At 40.2% G+C, this 25,602-nt stretch overlaps 1 protein-coding gene across 1 annotated transcript in view; it reads right to left on the reverse strand.

Annotated features, from left to right (window-relative positions):
- Positions 1 to 25,602, reverse strand: part of LOC103517118 (Down syndrome cell adhesion molecule-like protein Dscam2) — a gene marked incomplete at both ends in the record, with an annotated part of 61,238 nt that overhangs the window by 26,992 nt on the left and 8,644 nt on the right. The window contains 6 exons of the mRNA XM_026829329.1: positions 158 to 327; positions 818 to 929; positions 4,812 to 5,008; positions 5,572 to 5,692; positions 23,375 to 23,524; positions 23,750 to 23,911. Of these exons, the coding sequence (XP_026685130.1) occupies positions 158 to 327; positions 818 to 929; positions 4,812 to 5,008; positions 5,572 to 5,692; positions 23,375 to 23,524; positions 23,750 to 23,911 (912 nt within the window). The remainder of the gene's footprint in view (positions 1 to 157; positions 328 to 817; positions 930 to 4,811; positions 5,009 to 5,571; positions 5,693 to 23,374; positions 23,525 to 23,749; positions 23,912 to 25,602) is intronic.

The raw sequence follows: 25,602 nt of genomic DNA on the forward strand, positions 1-25,602 counted from the left end.
GGTACATGCCCTTCATTTCAATCTGATTTTAAAGTAACAATTCTGTTTGAGGAGTATGATGTGTCATCTGGCAACCCAAACTCAGGGTGTAATTTCTGGACACGAAAATACGTATATAATATACCTTAATTAAGGTAGTTTAAAGGTTCATACGTACCTCCTAGTTGTATTTCACACGTTGCTTGCACCATATCATATTCGTTACTTATAAAACACTGGTACATGCCCTTGTCCTCCTTGGCTACATTTCGGATTAGAAGTCTCTCATCAGTCAGGTTTATTTTGAGGCGATTTGCGTTGGAATTGAGCATTTGACCATTGTGATACCTGAAGGAAAATAGAATAGAAAGAAACTGGAATTGTCTTGCTGGGGGACGTTAAACAGGGAGTAGACCAGCCTAGTCTGACTGGGGGACTTTAAACAGGGACCATATCAGCTTGAAATTCGCCTTGCTAAAGAATTAGCAAAGGTTGAGTGCCAACGGCATCAACTCGAGGGCTGACGAGAAACAAGGAAAATATAATAGAAAGAAACTGGAATTGTCTTGCTGGGGGACGTTAAACAGGGAGTAGACCAGCCTAGCCTGACTGGGGGACTTTAAACAGGGACCATGTCAGCTTGAAATTCGCCTTGCTAAAGAATTAGCAAAGGTTGAGTGCCAACGGCATCAACTCGAGGGCTGACGAGAAACGCCGACCCCGTCTCAACACGGAAAATGTGGTTGGAAAATTTTCGCCCGGGCCGGGGTTCGAACCCAGCACCTTCGGGTTGAAAGTCAGTGCTCTTGACCACTCGGCCACAAAGGTGGGTACTTACCACAGTAATGATTGAGAAGATACTGGAAACCCGGACACCTTACAATGTATGGAGACATCCTTCCCCAGGTCTATCGTTTCTAACTGAGGTGTGATTTGAATAGATAGAGGAGCTGAAACGAAGAGATAATATAATCATTTAATTGAAGACTCAGTAACTTTGTGAAGGTCCATTTTAACTATTGGGTTGTATGGATGAGCATGTATGGGATTATATAAATAAGTTTTACCCTTTAACAAAAGTGAAGTCGTATTCGTTTTCCACATAACCCAATAGAAGAGAAAAACAGTTTTAGTGATCAAAACAAACGAGTCTCTTAGCCCTAAACTGATTACTTACAACACAATCTTCTTCCTTTTCTTCGCCTTTTCCAGCGTTCAGACGGGGTCGGTGTTTTTCGTCAACCTCTCAATCAATTTTACAAGTGGATGTCCTTCGCACTCAACCTTTGCTATTAAATAGCAAATAAAGAAATTTTCTTTAGCAAAGGGGATTTGAGGCTGGTATACTCCCTGTTTAACGTCCCCCAGCCAAATCAAGCTGGTCTACTCCCTGTTCAAAGTACCCCCAGCCAGACTAAGTTGGTCTATTCCCTGTTTACCGTCCCCCAGCCAAACTAAACTGGTATACTCCCTGTTTAACGTCCCCCAGCCAAATCAAGCTGGTCTACTCCCTGTTCAAAGTACCCCCAGCCAGACTAAGTTGGTCTATTCCCTGTTTACCGTCCCCCAGCCAAACTAAACTGGTATACTCCCTGTTTAACGTCCCCCAGCCAAACTAAACTGGTATACTCCCTGTTTAACGTCCCCCAGCCAGACTAAGCTGGTCTACTCCTTGTCTAACGTCCCCCAGCCACACAGTATACTCACACGTAATAGACAGCGTTATTTGAATGGTATCCTCTCCAACCGTGTTGTTAATCCAGCACAGATACTTCCCTTCGTCTTCCAGTCTCACGTTAGATATCTTCAGGAGCCCTGCATTATCCACCAGAATCTTGTATCGTGGGTTGGTCAGGTCGAGAGACTTAAGGTTCGTGCGATCTTCCCTGATTTCCCGATACCACCTGAAAAAAAGGGGGGATAGAAAAAGGCAGGCGACGACGACGTTTCAATTATTTTGTAGCAGTAGCAGTAATGTGGCATTGCTACGAAATAAAAACGTCGGTGAACCACTCATCTTCTTTGCCAAAGTGGGGCTTTTCACCTACTTAAGTATATGAGCAGATTAAAAAAAAAACGCTTTTTTTTAAAGTACGGATTCCATCGGAAATACTCACCAGAATGCACCGAGTGAATCTTCTCAATCACCAAACTCGACGTGAACTCGTCCACCCGTCGAATAACTATCGAGCTCCCCACACTGCTCCCACCCTGTATGTTACCGTACGATGAGACACCCTGTATGAGCTTGCCGTCTTTCTTCCATTCGAAGCTGAGGGGGAGGTCTCCCTCTAGGATTTGACAAGTGAGAGCTACACGCTGACCTGAAGAGAAGAATTTGAACGGGGTAACAATCAGAAATGGTTTGAAAGGGCTAAAAAATAATCAGAAAATGGTTTGAAAGGAAGTAGTATTCGTTTTCCATACAACCCAATAGTTAAAATGGACCTTCACAGAGTTACTGAGTCTTCAATTAAGTATTTAAAAAAATCAAATCATGAATTTTTTGTGGTAAATCAGAGAGCTTTTTCACAACTTTTGTGGGTACCACAGCATTTCCAAGTGCCTCCTTTACTGTTGATTCTCATTCATCAATCTTTTTACTCTGGTAATGCCGCTACTAGTAGCTCCTCGATTTAAGTATGTTCTCCAATGTTCCCACGAGGCTTACAGTTTACCTCTTACATTTAGATGGGTTATTGCCTATTAGATTTAAATGGTTTACCTCCGCTCACATTTAGATGGTTTATCCACCGAGATTTGCATGGTTTACCCCCTATTATATCACATGGTTTCACCTTTCTCATATTTAGATGGTTTATCTCGCCAGATTTATATGGTTTACCCCTCTTATATTTATATGGGCTTACCTTCTCTGAGTATTCCAGCCAGAGCAGAAGGCATGGGCAGGATTTTGGGCGGTGTGGATACATACACTTGTACGTCGCGCCGATGGAACTGTTTCTCGTGATTTTTGGCCTGACAGAGATAGGTGCCTGTAACAAGAAGACCAAGAAATCAGTTGGGTGGAAGAACCGAAGGGAGAATCCCGGTTTGCTGGAAATATAAAAAAGTGAGACGTTCTTGGTCTGCCTGTCTGTTACGCTGAAATAGACCTTTTTTTGTTGTTTTCAGGAGAAAATGGCTCGACCGTTTATGATGAAATTTTTTGTGGTTGTTTAGAAGAGTACTGAGAGTGACAGAGGCTTAAATTTGTCATATTTGATCTTGATTCAAACTGGCGGAGCTCCAAAGTCATGCCTCTTACGCCGCGCCTATCCCGTACAAAGGACGGGTCGACCACTTGTCTGTACTATACAGGGTCTGCCATAGTAGAAGCTTACCTGAATCAGTCAGCTTATTGACATTCTGTATCCTGAGAACTCCATTAGGGAATACTTTGTGTCTCATATCCAATGGTAACAGTTTGCCTTCCTTTTCCCATGTGATTGTTTCGATAGGATACCCGCCGACTGGGCACTTGATTGTGAGGTCTTTGCCGGCTACAGCGATTACTTTGGACATGGGCCTGATGTAGGGATTACCTGAAAATTAGAACAGAATAGTAATACCTAAATAAATAAATGCCATTCTTTTTTGTTATTAGATTTAGATCACAACTTTGGTGCTCACTGCAGCATTGTAGGATTTTCCAAATACCTCAATAATCCAGCACCCAATGTTTACCCATGTTGGCATCGGTCGCTATTCACATTTATATTACAAAGCTACTCATTTTCCTCATGAGGCTGAGTGGGCCCCGCAACAGCCAGTCACGGAATCAATCACTTGCATGATACAAATTTCTTGACCCTAGAATAGTAATAAATAAATAAATGCCATTCCTTTCTGTTATTAGATTTAGAAAACAACTTTGGTGCTCACTACAGCATTGTGGGATTTTCCAAATATCTCAAGAATCCAGCACCCAATGTTTACCCATGTTGGCATCGGTCGCTATTCACATTTATATTACACAGCTACTCATTTTCCTCATGAGGCTGAGTGGGCCCCGCAACAGCCAGTCACGGAATCAATCATTTGCATGATACAAATTTTTTGACCTTTTGTATTGGACGAGATGATGTTTTTTTCAATTTTTAATTAAGTTTTATGTTGTTTAATCTACTCAGAATTTTCTGGTCCCTCTCCTCTCGTCTCTCCCTCTCCTTTTTCTCCTCCTCCTCTTCCTCCCTCTCAATTCGTTTTCTCCTCCTCTCTCTTCTGCCTCTTCTTCCTCCCCTTCTCTTCGTACCGTCTGCCTCCTTGTCCCCTATTTCCCTCCTCTTTCTCCTTCCCTCTTGACCTCCTCATTATTCCCTTCCCTTCCTTTTCCTCCTCTTTATCCTTCTCTTTTTCCTCTTCTCTATTTTTCCTCCTCTTCCTTCCTCTCCCCTTATTCCTTCTCTTCCTCTTTCACCTCCTCCTAGTTTGTGATGTTTAAACTTTATATTCGAACCTACGAACGAGGGCTCAGCGCTTCTCAACATACCAAGAGTCCAATTTAGTGATGGGGGTTTAGCCCTCCATTCATGGACAGGCTAGCCGCCTCCTCACATTAGCCTAACCTGTCTGGCTAGGGGACGTTAAACAGAGAGAAGACTAGCGTCTGCCTGTGGGACTATAAACAGGGAGGAGAACAGCTAACCCTAACCAGCCCAGCAAGCTGGCAGTTCCTCAAAGGGTTCTCTCTGCTTTTAATAAGTTGTTCTATTCCCTGTTTAACATCCCCCAGCCAGACTAAACTGGTATACTTCCTGTCTAACGTCCCCCAGCCAGACTAAGCTGGTCTACTCCTTGTCTAACGTCCCCCAGCCACACAGTATACTCACACGTAATAGACAGCGTTATTTGAATGGTATCCTCTCCAACCGTGTTGTTAATCCAGCACAGATACTTCCCCTCGTCTTCCAGCCTCACGTTAGATATCTTCAGGAGCCCTGCATTATCCACCAGAATCTTGTATCGTGGGTTGGTCAGGTCGAGAGACTTCAGGTTCGTGCGATCTTCCCTGATTTCCCGATACCACCTGAAAAAAAGGGGGGATAGAAAAAGGCAGGCGACGACGACGTTTCAATCTAACTAGGATGACTTTCAATACCATTTTTAAACTTTCTTAGATTTATATGGTTTATCTCCGATTATATTTATATGGTTTGTCCCCTTTGATATTTATATGGTTGACACCTATTAGATTTATATGGTTCACTTATTTAAAAAAATCATGTTGTTTGGTTTAACCCTTATAAGATTCATATGGTTTACCCTCTTATAAATTTATATGGTTTACACTCCTCTAGAATTACTTTCGATACCATTTTTAAACTTTCTTAGATTTAAATGGTTTATCTCCGATTAAATTTATGTGGTTTGTCCCCTTTGATATTTACATGGTTGACACCTATTAGATTTATATGGTTCACCTATTTAAAAATCATGTTGTTTGGTTTAACCCTTATAAGATTCATATGGTTTACCCTCTTATAAATTTATATGGTTTACACTCCTCTAGAATTATATTGTTTTCCTTTTTTCCCCCAATGTAGGCTGGCTCAATATGAAAATGGGTGCGCCAGTAAGCAGGTTACTCACGAGTAGGTGGGAAGGGGATGACCTTGAGCAACGCAGGGGAGAATGACGTCATCACCCAGCTTTACCGTGAGCTTCATGTACTTCTCTATGCTCACTTTCGGTTTTTCTCGGCCCAGAGGCTCTGGAAAATAAATAACAAAATAAAGTAAATTACAAAATATAAAATATAAACAAACAATAAAGAACAATAATAATAATAAAAATTGGTCTGGCTGGGGGACGTTAAACAGGGAGTAGACCAGCTTAATCCGGCGGGGGGACTTTAAACAGGGAGTAGTCCAGCTTAGTCTGGCTGGGGGACGTTAAACAAGTTTTGTTTTTATAGATAAATTGCAATTTAAGAAAATTAAAAGGTAAAAGAAAAAAAAGGAAGAAAAAAATAATAAGACTTCCCCTTGTTACAGTTCCCTCTATCAAACCATTACACACACACACACACACACACACACACTCCGATGGCGTATTAGGGATATGTGAATCCCGTGCCGACCAGACTGCTTGCCTCCAAAGAACTCTATGTTGTCAATTACGAAAAAAAAACTCCGATTGCAATCTTGGGCCATAAAAAGGCCCCGGTTCACTACAACAGAAACGGACTCACCATAAACGTTTATCCGCGCCGAATGCGATACACTGGCTATCGAGTTGCGAGCCGTACACGTGAATTCTCCCCCGTCCTCATCTTTAATGGAAGATATGTTCAGATGAGATATAACGTCATCATGTATGGTAACGTATTGGCCAACGACAAATCTGGAAAATCAAATCACTAGATGAATTAAAGGAGAAAATTACATTAAACTTCTTTTTTGCATATCTTCAAAACAGATACAAGAAAGTAAAGTGGATCACTGAAGCAACATTGCGTGTGGTTGGTATCCGAATAGGTGGCCACCTGGACAATCGCATGCCACTAGCTTTGCCCGGCCCCACTCAGGCTAGGTGAGGTTAAAATGGGCATAGCTTTCCGCCAAATGGAGGGTTTCGTCACTAAAGATGTCCGAAGTTTTTTTTATTTTAGTTAAACCTAAGCAGGTGAAAAAACCCACTTTGGCCATATCTTTATCAGTTTTTTCTTCTTCTTCGCCTTTTCCCGTGTACAGACGGGGTCGTTTTTCGTCAGCCTCTCAATCAGCCCTAACTAGGGCGATTGCTCTGGGCGAATCGGGAATCGAACCCGCGGCCTAGCGCTTACAAGGCAGACGCACTACCAACTAAGCTAACTAGGCTGGCTTTTTTGAATCTTTAAATGATATGAGTAGAGATCTATCCATTGTCAAACAAAGGGTTAAGTGAGGTGGGGGAATGTAGGGCAAAGTGAACCCCGCCCCCCTAAAATAGAGGAGACTGTGGGATTACAAGAGGTGGGGGAAGGCAGGGCAAGGTGGAACCCCCGGTAGAATTTTGTGCTAGCAAAAACCTTAAACCTTGTCATAAAAGTTGCCATCATCGTAATGGTGTAGGAGAGATTCCTATAGGTGTGGAGGTTTGTCTATTTAGATAGCACAGGAACAGGATACAACATACTGGGTCTGGCTAGCGGACTTTAAACAGGGAGGATACCTGCCTGAAATTTCCCTTGGAAGAAAAAGCAAAGGTCGAGTGCGAGGCGCATCCACTCGTTAAAAAAATTGTAGCCAAAACCAAACGTCAGCCGAAAGCAATCACCCTAGTTAGGGCTGTTTGAGAGGCTGACGAAAAACGCCCACCCCGTTTGTACACGGGAAAAGGCGAAGAAAAAGGAGATGAATAGAACATACAGAGTAATGTGAAAGACATCTGGACTAAAAAAAAAAATCTACTTTCTTGATCGAGGGAACTGTAACTGCCAAGGTCTTATCGTCCCGGAATCGAAGAGAGAAGGAAGGGAGGATAGAAGACCTAGCGCTTACAAGGCAGACGCACTACCAACCAAGCTAACTAGGCTCTCAAAATATGATACCGATGCCTAGGTAGTGAAAAACCCTGTTTCTTGTATTGTGTAAAAGTTTTTAAAGTGTCAATTCCCAAAGAACATTATCTATGACAGCATAGTAGGAAAAGAAAAAGATTGGAAGAAGGAGGAGGAAAAGGAGAAGGTTAAAAGAAGAAAGTTAGAAAAAGAATTCTGAACAATATTCAAAGATTTCACAAAATTAAAAAAAAGATAAAAGTAACTCTACAAAAAAAATATAAATAGAATAATAAATAGATAGAAAAACAAAACAAAATAAGGAGGTGGAGCAGGAGAAGAAGGAAAAGAAAAAGATTGGAAGAAGGAGGAGGAAAAGGAGAAGGTTAAAAGAAGAAAGTTAGAAAAAGAAGATGCAGGAAAAGAGGAAGAAGAAGGAGGAGGAGGAGAAGATTAAAAGAAGAAAGTTAGAAAAAGAATACGCAGGAAAAGGAGAAGAAGAAGAAAAAGAAGCAGGAGGAGGAGGAGGAGTAGTAGGAAAAGAAAAAGATTGGAAGAAGGAGGAGGAAAAGGAGAAGGTTAAAAGAAGAAAGTTAGAAAAAGAAGATGCAGGAACAGGGGAAGAAGAAGGAGAAGGAGGAGATTAAAAGAAGAAAGTTAGAAAAAGAAGATGCAGGAAAAGGAGAAGAAGAAGAAGGAGGAGGAGGAGTAGGAGAAGAAGAACAAGGAAAAGAAGAAGGAAGAGAAGATGCAGTAGAAGGAGGAGGAGTAGGAGAAGGACGAAGAAGAAGTAGATTTAGGAGGATAAAAAGAAGGAGGAGGAGGAGGAGGAGGAGTGGAGGGATAAAAGAAGTAACTTAATAATTTCTCTGTAATACTCAAACTTCTTTATCACTGTTTTGCGTTGAATTTTTTTTTCCTCCTCCTTCTCCTCCTTCTTCTTCTTCATCTTTTTCTTCTTATTCTTCTTCTTCTCCTCCTCCTTCTTCTTTTTCTCCTCCTCCTCTTTCTTCTTCTTCTTCTTCTTCTTCTCCTTCTTATTCTTCTCCTCCTTCTTCTCCCCCTTCTTCTTCTTCTCCATTAACTTTTACATTTGTATCTCAATTTTTCTTTCCCTCTCTTCTCATCTTTTCTTTTTTTACTCTCCCTCTCTCTCTTTCTTTATTTCTATCTCTCTCAGTCTCAACTTAATTCTAATCCTCTTTTTGACCCTCATTTCAGTTATTTTCTATCTCTATTTCTTTTCAAGTTCTCTCTCTCGAAAAGAAGGAGGAGGAGGAGGAGTGGAGGAATAAAAGAAGTAACTTAATAATTTCTCTGTAATACTCAAACTTCTTTATCACTGTTTTGCGTTGAATTTTTTTTTCCTCCTCCTTCTCCTCCTTCTTCTTCATCTTTTTCTTCTTATTCTTCTTCTCCTCCTCCTCCTCCTCCTCTTTCTTCTTCTTCTTCTTCTCCTTCTTCTTCTCCTCCTTCTTCTTCTCCTTCTTCTTCTCCCCCTTCTTCTTCTTCTTCTCCCCCTTCTTCTTCTTCTTCTTCTCCATTAACTTTTACATTTGTATCTCAATTTTTCTTTCCCTCTCTTCTCATCTTTTCTTTTTTTACTCTCCCTCTCTCTCTTTCTTTATTTCTCTCAGTCTCAACTTAATTCTAATCCTCTTTTTGACCCTCATTTCAGTTATTTTCTATCTCTATTTCTTTTCAAGTTCTCTCTCTCTCTCTATTTTTCTCTTTCTTATGAAAGCTCTCTCTTCTTCCTTTCTCTGAGCTTTTTATATCTTATCTTCTCTCTCTCTTCTTTCTTTTCCTCTCTCTCTCTCTCTCTCTCTCTCTCTCTCAGTTCTTCTATTTATACCACCCAATTTATCGCTCCCTCTCTCTTTTTTCTTTAGCTATACTCTGTCTTCTTCGATCTTTCTCAAATAACTTTTTCTCTCCCCTCTCCCTCTCTCTCTTTCTCTTTTTCTGTCTAAGAGTAAAAAAAACCCTACCTTTGGGATGTTTTCACAATAGAATAGATGTGTACAGAGGAAATGGGATTAAAGTAGGAGCGAGAGAAAGAGAGAGAGGTGGGGAAAGGAGGGAGAGAGAGAGAGGGAAATGGGATTAAACTAGGAGAGAGAGAGAAGGAGAGGGGAAAGGAGAGAGAAGGAGAGGGGAAAGGAGAGAGAAAGAGAGAAGGAGGGAGAGAGAGACAAAATGTAAGGGACGAGTGAGAGAATGCAAAAGAGAGAGGGATGGCTGTATAGGGAGAGAGAGAGAGAGTCGGAGAGAGAATGGGAAAGAGAGAGAAAGGGAAACAGATAGAGAGAGAGGGAAACAGATTTGTACATTGTACAAAATACAAAGAGAGGAAAGAGACATATAGGAGAGAGATGGAAAGAGGAGAGATAGATAGAGAGAGAGACTGTACTAATTGCCAATTGTATGTCCATTTTTTTTATTGTCATTGTACTCATTGTGTCTGATAGCTCTCTTTCTTCTCTCTCTCTCTCTCTCTCTCTCTCTCTCTCTCTCTCTCTCTCTCTCTCTCTCTCTCTCTCTCTCTCTCTCTGTATAGACTCTAGCTTTACTAATTAATGTAATGTTATTTGTATATAATATATATAATAATGGAGAAAGCACTGTGCCTTGACTTAAACCATAGAGCGGAGTTGAGTCATCACTAGTAAAGTTGTTTAGTCTAACTTTTTGTTTTCTGTTTGAAAGATAAGATGTTAACCATTCAAGAGCTTTATTAGTTATTTTAATTTTTTCCAAGTTTCTTATTAATGTGGTTTTATTAACACAGTCAAATGCCTTTTTTATATCCAATGATAAAATTAGAATTTTTTTAGAATTATTTAGTTGTTCATATATGAAAGATGAAAAAGAAAAAAGTGCATCATCAGTCCCGATTGATTTCCTAAAGCCGAATTGATTGTCCCTTAAAATCTTGTTTTCTTCAACAAAATTTTCGATTCTCCTTTTTACTGATTTTTCAAATACTTTCCCTATGACTGATGTTAATGAAATGGGTCTATAGTTATTTAAATTTGTGGTGTCACCTTTTTTGAAAATTGGTATGACTGTTGCATCTTTAAAAATGGATGGAAATGTACAAGTATCATAACTCAGGTTTATTAAATAAACTAAAACTTTACAAATGTGAGGTCTAATTAATTTCAATATTTTACTTTGTATAAGATCAGGACCAGGACTCGATCTACTTTTAATTTCTCCTATATAGGTATTTATAGATTTCTTCTTCATTAGTTGGAGTAAAATGGAAGAAGTAAGATTTCAGGCGGGAAGAAATTTCAGAACAAAATTACAGGAGGAAAGGGATTGAGGAAGTCAGATTCCATGGAAAGGGGTTTTTAGAACGAAATTTAAGAGAAATTGTTTTCAGAACAAAAAACAAATACCTAATTAGGTTATTGTGAAGTTTGGACAGCAGGAAAACTTTTCGGGAACTTTTTGAAACCCCGTCACACTGATTTTGATAAGAAACCTTAATGCCAAGCTACCCTCCTTGCTAGTTGACACTGAAAAAAAAAAAAAAAAAAAAAAAAAAAAAAATTTTTTTTAAGAATTATTTTCACTTTTGTTTCGAACTCCTAGCTCTCTGACATTTTGGATAGATAAAAATAACAATGAATTGAATGATGTGAAATAAATCTGAACTTCTTACATAACAGTAAACTCAGCGTACACTAAACAGTATAGATAAAAAAACATGAAAACTTAAAAAAAAACTTAAAAAAAGACAGAGAAAGAGAAAGGGAGAGAGGGATAGAAGAAGAGAGAGAGAGAGAGAGAGAAAGGTAGACAGAGAGGAAAAGAGAGATACAACTACCTTGGACTTGAACTTTTCCTTATAATTGACTTGTAACCTTGACTTTTCTCTCCCTCCCTCAAACCTCTCTCCCTCCTCCAGAAGAAGAAGAAGAAGAGATTATATATTTTTAAAAAAACATACATAAACAATCTGCCAGCCTCTGGCTGGTTGCCAAGCCGGGAGCCCCTTGACCCTTGGGCTTTTTTTTCTGGTGAAAGATTATATATATTTAAAAAAAACATACATAAACAATCTGCCAGCCTCTGGCTGGTTGCCAAGCCGGGAGCCCCTTGACCCTTGGGCTTTTTTTTCTGGTGAAATTCCTGTGTGCGGAGTCCAGTATGTAGGACTATTGCACCCTGACCCTTGGGCTACTTCTGGTTGCAAATATTCATTTGACCCTCCCACCACCTAATTGCGGACACATTTTTTTACTTTCTATTACCCTTACGTATAGGGAACCTATACAAGGTAATGAGAAAGTATTGCAATCGGTCCAAATTTTCAAAATATACATTCCCTTTTCCCTCTGTCCTCCTAATTCTCTTCCGTCTTCTTTTCCTTTCTCTCTCTCTCCCTCCCTCTTTCTCCTTTCTTTTCCTTCTCTCTTCCTCTCTTCTTCCCTCTCCTTTTTTTTACCTTATTTACTGGAAATGACACTTCAAAATCCTTTAGAAATCCCTCTATTTCTCTCCCCCCCCTTTCTCTCTCTCTCTCTCTTGAGTGTTCCACAGGGAACTGCGTTTTTATTGCGCTTATTTCTCTCTCTCTCTCTCTCTCTCTCTCTGGCTCTCTCTTTTTATTTAGTTCTCTATTTCTTCTTCTCTCTCCATCCCACTCTTTTCCTATCTCTCTCTGTTCTCTCTCTCTCTTTTCATCTATCCCTCTCTCTCTCTATATATGTCCTTAGGATTCCTCTTAAGGGGTTGCAAGGTAAGTGGATCTGAATTTAGGGGTTCCCAAAATTTCGAACCACCTGGTCCAATGTTGAATTTGTGTGAGCGCCGTATAACTATTTAAGTATGCAATGCGCAATGAATGAAATATTAGTGGAGATGTCGGACTTTCCTTCTATGAGACATTCTAGAGTTATAGCGGAAACAAACCTGTCTTTCGTTACTGAATTGAAATCCCAGTTTGAGGAACCCCTGGAAAACGTATTTTTTGGGGTTAGTTAAATTTGGGAAGAGCACTTTTAAAATAACAAATCATAGGTATAAAAAGTAGAAAAAAAAGTAGGTACCTCATTATTTTCAACAAAACAAACTTTAAATTATTTTAACACTATGATGGAGAGATTTCTTGTCAAGAGAGAAAAGGAAGTGGAGGAGGAAGAAGAAGAGGAGAAGGAGTAGGAGGAATAAGAAGAAGGCGAATGAAGGAGAAGAAGAATGAGATTGAAGAAGAAGTAAAGAAGAAGAAGGAGGAGGAGAAAGAATAAGAAGAATAAGATTGAAAAAGAAGGAAGAACAAGAGGAAGAGAAGGATCAGGAGGAGGAGAAGAATTAGAGGAAGAAGCAGAAGAAGAAAGGAGAAGAAGACTGAAGAGGCAGAAGAAGAAGAAGACCAATAAGAAAAAGAATGAGATAGAAGAAGAATGAAGAGAAAGAAGAAGAGGAAGGAGAAGAAAAAAGAAGAAGGAAGAAGAACAAAGATGGCTAATTATGAAGAGTGCTGTAATAGAGATACTGTAATCAGAGAATTTGCAGGGGGAGGGTCTTTAATTTTAATTTAATTTTATAAGTTTCCATTTATTGATTTTTCAGAACACAACTCTCTCATCAAAAAAAATAGTTAACAAATGGTATACCCGACGTATTGGCCAACGACAAATCTGGAAAATCAAATCACTTGATGAATTAAAGGAGAAAATTACATTAAAATTCTTTTTTGTAAATCTTCAAAACAGATACAAGAAAGTAAAGTGGATTACTGAAGCAACATTGCGTGTGGTTGGTATCCGAATAGGTGGCCACCTGGACAATCGCATGCTACTAGCTTTGCCCGGTCCCACTCAGGCTAGGTGAGGTTAAAATGGGCATAGCTTTCCGCCAAATGGAGGGTTTCGTCACTAAAGATGTCCGAAGTTTTTTTTTATTTTAGTTAAACCTAAGCAGGTGAAAAAACCCAGTTTGGCCATATTTATCAGTTTCTTCTTCTTCTTCGCCTTTTCCCGTGTACAGACGGGGTCGTTTTTCGTCAGCCTCTCAATCAGCCCTAACTAGGGCGATTGCTCTGGGCGGTCTAGAGCTTCTCCAAGTATAAAAGAGAAACAGAGGGAAAGAGAAATATAACCACAGAAAAAGATAGATAGAGAGAAAGAACGAGAGAAAGAATAAGAGAGAGTGAGACAGAAAGAGAACGAAGAGAGAGAGAGAGAGGTAGAGGAAAGAGAGAGAGGAAGATGTATAAAGAGAAAGAGAGAGGGAGATATAAGGAATGTGGGAGAGGTATATAGAGATAAAGAAAGCATCAGACTAAAAGTATATAAAATGCTTAGATGTGATTTAAGTTGAAGAGTGCTGAGGTTTTTAAAAAATGTTTATTTTTACTTTCATAAATAAATAAAGGTCTGTATTCGTTTTATATTGAATCCCAGTGTCGACGTGACGTTCCAAGAACGAACATTACATGTTTAGGATAAAATCCGCCTCGGCCGGGATTCGAAGCTACCTGTTACGACACAGACCACACGAGTCTGATATATCACTTGTTTCAGCTCTACCAAAAAATAATAATAATAACAGATGAATAACGTTCTCTTTTTTTTTTTTTTTTTTTTTTAATGTTGCCAATTGCCGATTATGTTCGCGGATTTGGCGATTATGTTCGCGGATTTCGCGATTTTGTTTGCGGATTTGGCGATTATGTTCGCGGCTGGCCAAGCTTCAGTTCTTCGAAAAAAAAAAAGAATAACAAATGAATAACAGTCTCCTTTTTTTTTCTTCCAATGTTGCCAGTTGTCAAGCAGAAGTACGAGATCAACGTCAACTACGAACACAACGTGATTCTCGGCAACACCGCAGTCCTGCGTTGCCAAATCCCCAGCTACATGTCTGAGTACATCATTGTGACGTCATGGATACAGGATGACGTTAATATTTATCTCAACACAGATACAGGTAAAAGTTGTAGACATGACACCCTGTATGCCGAGGTCTTTATTGACGGCGGTGCCACCCTTAATCCGGCGACGAAGTACCCCCTCTCTGTAAATATTTTTCTTCGCCATAACTTTTCGAACGGATAGTCCTATTTTGTTAAAATTTGGAGAAAATATTCAACCCATTTGACCGATTTTTATGGTAATTTGACAAAGAAAAAGTAACAAAAGAGTTTACATTTTGGGGCCCAAGGACACGCCCTTAAGGAATTCCTTTTTTCGTCGCATTTTCTGAACCGCTTGTCTGATTTTGATGGGAAAGCGTTTTAACACTTAACCTTGGAATTAGCACCTAACCCTAGAATTAGCACTTAACCCTAGAATTAGCACCTAACCCTAGAATTAGCACTTAACCCTAGAATTAACACTCAACCCTAGAATAAAGATTGGGTCAGATCCAACCCGAGGCGTTCTAAAAACTGTCATAAAGACATTTTGCTAGTTTAATATTTAATTTGAGGCTCGAAAAAGTATTTGGGAGCCTTAAAGGAATCCTTTTTCTAAGTGACATCTACAGTTTCCTACACTCCTAAATGTCCTTTGGGGGCTCCCTTAAGGAACCCTTTCCCAAGTGACATATACAGTACACTGTTAAACCCATAAAACACACGAGACCTTGTTTAGACTGCTGGGGTAAAGGGACATTTTAGTCTCATTCGAGCAGGATAAACAAGGTATATCCTATTCTCTTCTATTATTGAACCACTATTTCTCTTCCCTCAGGTGGCAAATACGTGGTGCTCAGTTCCGGAGACCTCTACGTGCAAATCCGACTGTCCATTACTGGTAAGTCAAAGTCCCGGGTTCGATTTTGTCCTATTTTTCAACACCGTTCTAGTTTTTGACACCTAATAACGGTTACAAGACCGCTGGCGGACCGTCAATAAGATAACAGAGGAGTCCCAGGCATCCGTCTTCCAAACCCGACTGTCGATTACTGGTAAGTCAAAGTTCTTTTGTCCTAGTGTTCGACACCTAACAACGCCTACAAACCTGACTGTCGATTACTGGTAAGTCAAAGTCCTGGGTTCGATTTTGTCCCAGTTATCGACATTGTCCTAGTTTTCGACCCCTAACGACGGCTACAAGACCGCTGTCGGACCGTCAATAAGATAACAGGGGAGTCCCAGGCATCCATCTTCCAAACCCGACTGTCAGTTACAACTTCTTGTATTACTATTATTACTAACCCAAATGAACGAGATCTTTTTGAGGCTGCTGGGGCTCAGTCCTTTTCGGGCAGGATAAAAAAAAGCACTATTAATATCATTATTGTTATTACCTTCTCTTACTTTCTCTCTGACTCTCTCTCTTTCTCTTTCTCTCTTCCTACTTCTCTTCTCTTTTGTTATCTTTTATTCCTCTCTTTCATATCTCCCTCTCTCTCCCTCTTTCCCTCCCTTATCTATTTCCCTCTTAAATCTTCTTCACCGTTTATTTCTCATTTTCTCTCTCGTTGTTTTTTTATGCTTTTTTACGACCATGTTTTTTACGACTTACGACAACTCTCCCCTTCCCTCTCTTCCTCTTCCTTCCGGTCTCCCCCTCCCACCCCCTCCCTATCGTCCGCCATCTTGGAAATCCGAGTAACAAAGGCAACTTATCGGTGAAGAAGATGAAGGTGGAGGAGGAGGAGGAAAAGAAGAAGAAGAATTAGAAGGAGGAGAAGAAGAACGTATTATCGTATCTTGAATCCTGAAGAGACAAAGATGATGAGATGTTTGTCTTGTCTCTTTCTCTCTCTCTCTTTCTCTCTCTCTCTATCTCTTTCTCTCTCTCCCTCTCTTTCTTCCTCTTTCATTCCAAGTTTCAATTGAAAACGGAAAAGTGAATGGCGAAGAACGAGAGAGAGAGAGAGAAATAGAGAGACAGAGAAATAGAGAGACAGAGAAATTAAGAGAGAGAGAGAGACATTAAGAGAGAGAGAAAGAGAGAGATTTTTTTTAGAGAGAGAGAGAGAGAAATGAAGAGAGAGAGAGAGAGACATTAAGAGAGAGAGAGAGAGAGAGAGAGAAATGAAGAGAGTAAAAGAAATAGGGAGACCTTTCTGTCAAACAAGTGGTTGGCTGGAAGAGCTCATTTCTGTAAATCCTGCTGAGTTATCTGAAAGGATAGTGGGGATCGCGCATAAAATCGGGTACTTTCGGGACACCCTATATATTCTTCTTCTATTAATTCGATACGAAATTTTGTACTTTCGGGACATCCTGTATCCTTTTGATAAATCCGAGCCGAAATCCTTTTAAAGGAAAATAATTAAGCTCTCTCCAAGCTTCGAGGCTTAGCGAGAGCTGTCTTCCAATGTAGCAAAGTATCTTGCTATCTCATGGATTAAGACAACTGAGATGAGGTGTTGAATTACAATAAGGAACAGGTAGAAACGGAAATGGACAGGTTTTATTCAATAAGGGCACGAAGAGGAAAATCAAGTTTTAAACAGCTCTCAATTTTCATTTTGCCAGCCTAGTTTGCTTAGTTGGTAGTGCGTCTGCCTTGTAAGCGCTAGGCCGCGGGTTCGATTCCTGCCCGGGGCGGATTTTATCCCGATGGTATAATATTTGTTCTCGGAACGGCTGGCTTTCTCCTATCCTGTCTTCCTTCTCTCTTGGATTTCGAGACGATGAGACCATAGCAGTTACAGTTCCCTCTGTCAAACCTCTTAAAAAAATACCTAATCAATTTTCATTGCTCATTATTGGAAGTGTAGCGACCTCTAGTGACTGATCACAAAAATTGGTGTCCAACATGTGTTTCATACAAGTTCTCTCTTTAGGCCACATTTCTGTGGAAGAGTATGAAATAGATAAATCATTGAGTACCTGCCGTGTAAGCGCTAATTCGTGGGTTCGATTCCCACACGGGGTGGATTTTATCCTAAACAGATAAGGTTCATTCTCAAAACGCCTTGCTTTCTCCTATCCTGTGTTCCTTTTCTAGTCGCTTTCGGGACGACAAGACCTTGGCAAGTACAGATAGATCCCTCTAATAAACCCCTAAAAAAAAATAGAAAAAAAATCCGCCCCGGGTGAACTTTCCCTAAACAGATAAGGTTTGTTTTCTGAACGGCCCTTTCTGCATCAAACCCTTCAGGTTTTTCAAGCTTTTCCGGAGATAATTCCGAATAAAAGGTTTGGGGATTTCGGAAATGAGATTGGACAAGATAGGAGAGACATAGGTAGAGAGAGAGAGATGGAGCGAGAAAAAGTTTAATGGAAAAAGAAAGATTGAAAAGAAGACGAATAAAGAAAAACAAACTAACATTGGGGCAAACGTTTGAGACGAGAGAGAGAGAGAAAAGAGAAAGAGAGAGGGAGAGGGAGAGAAAGAATAAAGAGGGAGGGAGAGAGAAATTGAAATAGAGAGAGAGAAAGAGGGAGAGAGAAAACATTGGGCAAAACTTCAAAAAAAGAGGAGGAGGAGAACGAAGAACAAGAGAGAGAAAACGAAAAATATGGAAAGGAGAAGGAGAGAAAGAGGATAAAATATAAGGAAGAGTAAGAGAAGGAAAGAAAGAGAGAGAGAAAGGAAGGAACGAGAGGGAGAGAGAGAGAGCAGAAGGAAACAAGGAGAGAGCGAGGGAGACAGGGATAGACCTGAGACAGAGATGGAAAATAAGAAGGAAAGAGAGAGAGAGAAAGAGGACAAAATATAAATATAAGGAAGAGTAAGAGAAGGAAAGAGAGAGAGAAAGAAAGGAACGAGAGGGAGAGAGAGAGAGCAGAAGGAAATGAGGAGAGAGCGAGGGAGACAGGGATAGACATGAGACAGAGATGGAAAAGAAGAAGGAAAGAGAGAGGGAGAGAAAGGAACGAGAGAGAGAGATTGTTGGAAAAGTTTAAAATATTATTAACTTAGTTTCTCGTTTTCGTTTTATGTTTAGGTTTATGTTTATTTTATTTACTTTTTATACCTATTTATTTATTTTTTATTTAGTTTTATACCTAGGCACCTTTTTATTTTATTTTTATACCTACTTATTTTTTTTTTTGTTTAATTTTTATACCTAAGCACTTTTTTATTTTATTTTTTACCATCTTATTTATTTATTTTTGTGTAATTTTTTTACCTTGGTACCTACTATTCCTGTTTATTTTTATTTGATTTCTTTAACTTTTTTTTTAGTACCATACATTATTTTCATTTTATTTTTCTGTCTCTATTTCTTTTTTTTTTCTCGTCTTTTTTTATAATTACCTATTTAATAATTTTGTTGATTTGGAGGTATGTGTCAAGTACTATATGATACATATTTCATAATGATACATATTTCATTATAATTTTTTTTTTTTAATAAATATAAGGTAGAGATCTATCCATTGTCAAATAAAGGGTTAAGTGAGGTGGGGGACTGTAGGGCAAAGTGAACCCCGCCCCTCTAGAATAGAGAAGACTGTGGGATTACAAGAGGTGGGGGAAGGCAGGGCAAGGTGGAACCCCCGGTAGAATTTTGTGCCAGCAAAAACCTTAAACCTTGTCATAAAAGTTGCCATCATCGTGATAGTGTAGGAGAGATTCCTATAGGTGTGGAGGTAGGTAGTTAGGTGTAGGTATAGGTGTGGAGGTTTGTCTATTTAGATAGCACAGGAACAGGATATAACATACTGGGTCTGGCTGGGGGACTTTAAACAGGGAGGATACCAGCCTGAAATTTCCCTTGGAAGAAAAAGCAAAGGTTGAGTGCGAGGCGCATCCACTCGTAAAAAAATTGTAGCCAAAACCAAACGTCAGCCGAAAGCAATCACCCTAGTTAGGGCTGATTGAGAGGCTGACGAAAAACGCCGACCCCGTTTGTACACGGGAAAAGGCGAAGAAAAAGGAGATGAATAGAACATACAGAGTAATGTGAAAGACATCTGGACTAAAAAAAAAAATCCACTTTCTTGATCGAGGGAACTATAACTGCTAAAGTCTTATCGTCCCGGAATCGAAGAGAGAAGGAAGGCAGGATAGAAGAAAGCCAGCCGTTCCGAGAACGAACCTTATCTGTTTGGGATAAATTCACCCCGGTCGGGAATCGAACCCACGACCTAGCGCTTACAAGCCAGACGCACTACCAACCAAGCTAACTAGGCTCTCAAAATATGATATAGATGCCTAGGTAGTGAAAAACCCTGTTTCTTGTATTGTGTAAAAGTTTTTAAAGTGTCAATTCCCAAAGAACATTATCTATGACAGCAAAGTGACAAACTTTATTCATTATGTAAACAAGGGTGCACCAAGGGAACACAATATATACAGGGTGCACTCACTCAGAAAAAGGGCTCTTATAGGGCCCCCCGATATCTTGAGTTAATCTTGTGTGAACAATTTTTTTAAAGAGTGTTTTATCGCCGTGTTTATTTCGTAGCAATGAAACAACTAAAAATTTATAAATTTATTTTAAAAGGGGCACGACTTCGATTGTCATTAGCCCCAAAGAAACAACTGCTCCATTCTACATATTAGATTCGTGAGGTCTGTGCTGTAGCATGCCCATCCCGAAGTATGTCCTTCCTGGGTAAACAACAAAAGCACCAGAAACAGTGGCCTATATTTGTATACTTTTTTGAGCCCCCTTCCCGGCAAGGTTATGTCAGAGGGCCATATATGGTTGAAAGTGGATTGACGGGGGAGGATGTGGGGTTGACGTTCCAAATTTCAGGCAGATATTCTTGGGACTCATACTACATTTTTTTTCTTTTTTTTTATATAATTAAGCAAGGTCTATTGTAATAATTATGCATTGTAAAATGTTAAACCCATAAAATACACGAGACCTTGTTTCCATTATGGTTGAAAGTGGATTGACGGGGGGAGGATGTGGGGTAGACGTTCCAAATTTTAGGCAGATATTCTTGGGACTCATACTACATTTGGGGTTCTTCCACTCTATCCTGTGAGGACCTTAAATTCTCCGGCCCCCCGCACCGCGAGGGCGAAATTGCGTCAGTGCCTGAAATCTCAATATCTCTCAACTATCTTCTAGACTCAACTTATAAGCTTACTAGCTGAATTCCGTCGCTTCGCTCCGGAATCCTGCTAGTTCATCCCGAGGCATGGCCAAACTTGTGGAAAAGGCATGGCCGAACTTGTAGTTACATTTGGGGTTCTTCCACTCTATCCTGTGAGGACCTTAAATTCTCCGGGCCCCCAAAATGGCAAAATTGCGTCAGTGTCTAAAATCTCAATATCTCCAGCTATCTTCTAGTCTCAACTTATAAGCTTATAAACAAAGCTCTCTAATTTATCTGTCTATCTGTTTGTAAATACCTGTTTATCTGTTGCCTCTATCTTGTTCAATCTCATTTCCGAAATCCCCAAACCTTTTATTCGGAATTATCTCCGGAAAAGCTTGAAAAACCTGAAGGGTTTGATGCAGAAAGGGCCGTTCAGAAAACAAACCTTATCTGTTTAGGGAAAGTTCACCCGGGGGGGAATTTTTTCTATTTTTTAGGGGTTTATTAGAGGGATCTATCTGTACCTGCTAAGATCTTATCGTCCCGAAAGCGACTAGAAAGGAAAGACAGGATAGGAGAAAGCAAGGCGTTTTGAGAATGAACCTTATCTGTTTAGGATAAAATCCGCCCCGTGTGGGAATCGAACCCACGAATTAGCGCTTACAAAGCAGGTACTCAATGATTTATCTATTTCATTCTCTTCCTCCGAAATGTGGCCTAAAGAGAGAACTTGTATGAAACACATATTGGACACCAATTTTTGTGATCAGTCACTAGAGGTCGCTACACTTCGAATAATGAGCAATGAAAATTGATTTTTTTTTAAAGAGGTTTGACAGAGGGAACTGTAACTGCTATGGTCTCATCGTCCCGAAATCGAAGAGAGAAGGAAGACGGGATAGGAGAAAGCCAGCCGTTCCGAAAACGAACATTATACCATCAGGATAAAATCCGCCCCGGGCGGGAATCGAACCCGCGGCCTAGTTTTTTTCAGCCAAAACCAAATGTCAGTCCCAAGCTATTACCCTTGCTAGGGCTGATTGAGGGCTGACGAAAGATGCCGAGCCCGTCTGAACACGGGAAAAGGCAAAGAAAAAAGAAGATACCTACCGTATTACGTACAGCTATAGGTACACCTATTAATATTTATACTAGAGACTTAACTCACTAAACGGACCAAAAAAAGAGCAAAGAGTGATACATAAAAACAGGGTAAGCTAGATTACATGGGTTGTATTGGACGAGATGATGTTTTTTTTTCAATTTTTAATTAAGTTTTATGATGTTTAATCTACTCAGAATTCTCTGGTCCCTCTCCTCTCGTCTCTCCCTCTCTTATTTCTCCTCCTCCTCTTCCTCCCTCTCAATTCGTTTTCTCCTCCTCTCTCTTCCTCCTCCCCTTCTCTTCGTACCGTCTGCCTCCTTCTCCCCTATTTCCCTCCTCTTTCTCCTTCCCTCTGGACCTCCTCATTATTCCCTTTCCTTCCTTTTCCTCCTCTTTATCCTTCTCTTTTTCCTCTTCTCTATTTTTCCTCCTCTTCCTTCCTCTCCCCGTATTCCTTCTCTTCCTCTTTCACCTTCTCCTCCTCCTAGTTTGTGATGTTTAAACTTTATATTCGAACCTACGAACGAGGGCTCGGCGCTTCTCAACATTCCAAGAGTCCAATTTAGTGATGGGGGTTTAGCCCTCCGTTCATGGACAAGCTAGCCGTCTCCTCACATTAACCTAACCTGTCTGGCTAGGGGACGTTAAACAGAGAGAAGACTAGCGTCTGGCTGTGGGACTATAAACAGGGAGGAGAACAGTTAACCCTAACCAGCCCAGCAAGCTGGCAGTTCCTCAAAGGGTTCTCTCTGCTTTTAGACCAAGTACAAGTCCTCACGATGGTTGACTGCGGTTCAGGACGAGCGAGCCAATTTGACATGGCTAGAGCTAGAGACCATCACCCCGGTGTATAGCAGATACAAAAAGACATCTTTTCTTTATTCTGCTATCGGGGTCAAGAAAGCTTCGAATCCCGGCCGAGGCGGATTTTATCCTAAACATGTAATGTTCGTTCTTGGAACGTCGCGTCGACACTGGGATTCAATATGAAATAAATAAAGACCATTATTTATTTATGAAAGTAAAAATAAACATTTAAAAACCTCAGCACTCTTCAACTTAAATCATTCCTAAGCATTTTATATACTTTTAGTCTGATGCTTTCTTTATCTCCATATACCTCTCCCACATTCTTTATATCTCCCTCTCTCTTTCTCTTTATACCTCTTCCTCTCTCTTTCTCTTTATACCTCTTCCTCTCTCTCTTTCCTCTACCTCTCTCTCTCTTTTCGTTCTCTTTCTGTCTCTCTCTTATTCTTTCTCTCGTTCTATCTATCTTTTTCTGTGGTTATATTTCTCTCTCCCTCTGTTTCTCTTTTATACTTGGAGAATCTCTAGACCACATTTCTCTGGCTTTCTCTTGCTTATTTCTTTCAATGAGAAAGAGAGAGAGAAAGTAAGAGAAGGTAATAATAACAATAATGATATTAATAGTGCTTATTTTTTTTTACGCTGCCCGAAAAGGACTGAGCCCCAGCAGCCTCGAAAAGATCTCGTACATTTGGGTTAATAATAATAGTAATACAAGAAGTTGTAACAGTAAACGATAAAAAAACTTGTTGAACCTATGGAAAAAGGAAAGAAGAAAAAGTAGTGGTCGAGAATCGAACCCAGAACTTTGACTTACCAGGAATTGACAGTTGGGTTAGGGTTTATAACTCTTGTAGCCATCGTTAGGTGTCGAAAACTAGGACAAAATCGAACCCGGGACTTTGACTTACCAGTAATGGACAGTCGGGTTTGGCAGACGGATGCCTGGGACTCCCCTGTTATCTTATTGACGGTCCGACAACGGTAACTCTTGTAGCCGTCGTTAGGTGTCGAAAACTAGAACGGGGTCGATAACTAGAACAGTGTCAATAACTAGTACACAAGGACTTTAACTTACCAGTAATTGACAGTCGGGTTTGGAAGACGGATGCCTGGGACTCCCCTGTAATCTTATTGACGGTCCGACAGCGGTAACTCTTGTAGCCGTCGTTAGGGGTTGCGTTGAACACGTAAAGGTCTCCGGAACTGAGCACCACGTATTTGCCACCTGAGGGAAGAGAAATAGTGGTTCAATAATAGAAGAGAATAGGATATACCTTGTTATGGTGAAGAAAAATATTTACAGAGAGATGGTGAAAGCAAAATATTTACAGAGAGATGGTGAAAGAAAAATATTTACAGAGAGGGGGTACTTCGCAGCCGAATTAAGGGTGGCACCGCCGTCAATAAAGACCTCGGCATTTATACAGGGTGTTAGGTCTACAACTTTTACCTGTATCTGTGTTGAGATAAATATTAACGTCATCCTGTATCCATGACGTCACAATGATGTACTCAGACATGTAGCTGGGGATTTGGCAACGCAGGACTGCGGTGTTGCCGAGAATCACGTTGTGTTCGTAGTTGACGTTGATCTCGTACTTCTGCTTGACAACTGGCAACATTGGAAAAAAAAGGAGACTGTTATTCATTTGTTATTTCATTTTTTTTTTCGAAGAACTGTAACAAGTGATGTATCAGACTCGTGTGACTGATGACCTAGCGCTTACAAGGTATCTTTCATTTTCATATTGAGCCAGCCTACTTAGATTGGGGAAAAAAAGGAAAACAATATAATTCTAGAGGAGTGTAAACCATATAAATTTATAAGAGGGTAAACCATATGAATCTTATAAGGGTTAAACCAAACAACATGATTTTTTTAAATAAGTGAACCATATAAATCTAATAGGTGTCAACCATATAAATATCAAAGGGGACAAACCATATAAATATAATCGGAGATAAACCATATAAATCTAAGAAAGTTTAAAAATGGTATTGAAAGTCATCCTAGTTAGATTGAAACGTCGTCGTCGCCTGCCTTTTTCTATCCCCCCTTTTTTTTCAGGTGGTATCGGGAAATCAGGGAAGATCGCACGAACCTTAAGTCTCTCGACCTGACCAACCCACGATACAAGATTCTGGTGGATAATGCAGGGCTCCTGAAGATATCTAACGTGAGGCTGGAAGACGAGGGGAAGTATCTGTGCTGGATTAACAACACGGTTGGAGAGGATACCATTCAAATAACGCTGTCTATTACGTGTGAGTATACTGTCTGGCTGGGGGACGTTAGACAGGGAGTAGACCAGCTTAGTCTGGCTGGGGGACGTTAAACAGGGAGTATACCAGTTTAGTTTGGCTGGGGGACGTTAAACAGGGAGTATACCAGTTTAGTTTGGCTGGGGGACGGTAAACAGGGAATAGACCAACTTAGTCTGGCTGGGGGTACTTTGAACAGGGAGTAGACCAGCTTGATTTGGCTGGGGGACGTTAAACAGGGAGTATACCAGCCTCAAATCCCCTTTGCTAAAGAAAATTTCTTTATTTGCTATTTAATAGCAAATACCAGCTTAGTCTGGCTGGGGGACGTTAGACAGGGAGTAGACCAGCTTAGTCTGGCTGGGGGACGTTAGACAGGGAGTAGACCAGCTTAGTCTGGCTGGGGGACGTTAAACAGGGAATATACCAGTTTAGTTTGGCTGGGGGACGTTAAACAGGGAGTATACCAGCCTCAAATCCCCTTTGCTAAAGAAAATTTCTTTATTTGCTATTTAATAGCAAAGGTTGAGTGCGAAGGACATCCACTCGTAAAATTGATTGAGAGGTTGACGAAAAACACCGACCCCGTCCGAACGCTGGAAAAGGCGAAGAAAAGGAAGAAGATTGTGTTGTAAGTAATCAGTTTAGGGCTAAGAGACTCGTTTGTTTTGATCACTAAAACTGTTTTTCTCTTCTATTGGGTTATGTGGAAAACGAATACGATTTCACTTTTTGTAAAATTGATTGAGAGGTTGACGAAAAACACCGACCCCGTCTGAACGCTGGAAAAGGCGAAGAAAAGGAAGAAGATTGTGTTGTAAGTAATCAGTTTAGGGCTAAGAGACTCGTTTGTTTTGATCACTAAAACTGTTTTTCTCTTCTATTGGGTTATGTGGAAAACGAATACGACTTCACTTTTGTTAAAGGGTAAAACTTATTTATATAATCCCATACATGCTCATCCATTCAACCTAATAGTTAAAATGGACCTTCACAAAGTTACTGAGTCTTCAATCAAATGATTATGTATATCTCTTCGTT

The sequence above is a fragment of the Diaphorina citri genome, unplaced genomic scaffold, assembly GCF_000475195.1.
Source record: "Diaphorina citri unplaced genomic scaffold, Diaci psyllid genome assembly version 1.1 scaffold1751, whole genome shotgun sequence".
NCBI classification, from domain to species: Eukaryota; Metazoa; Arthropoda; class Insecta; order Hemiptera; family Psyllidae; genus Diaphorina; species Diaphorina citri.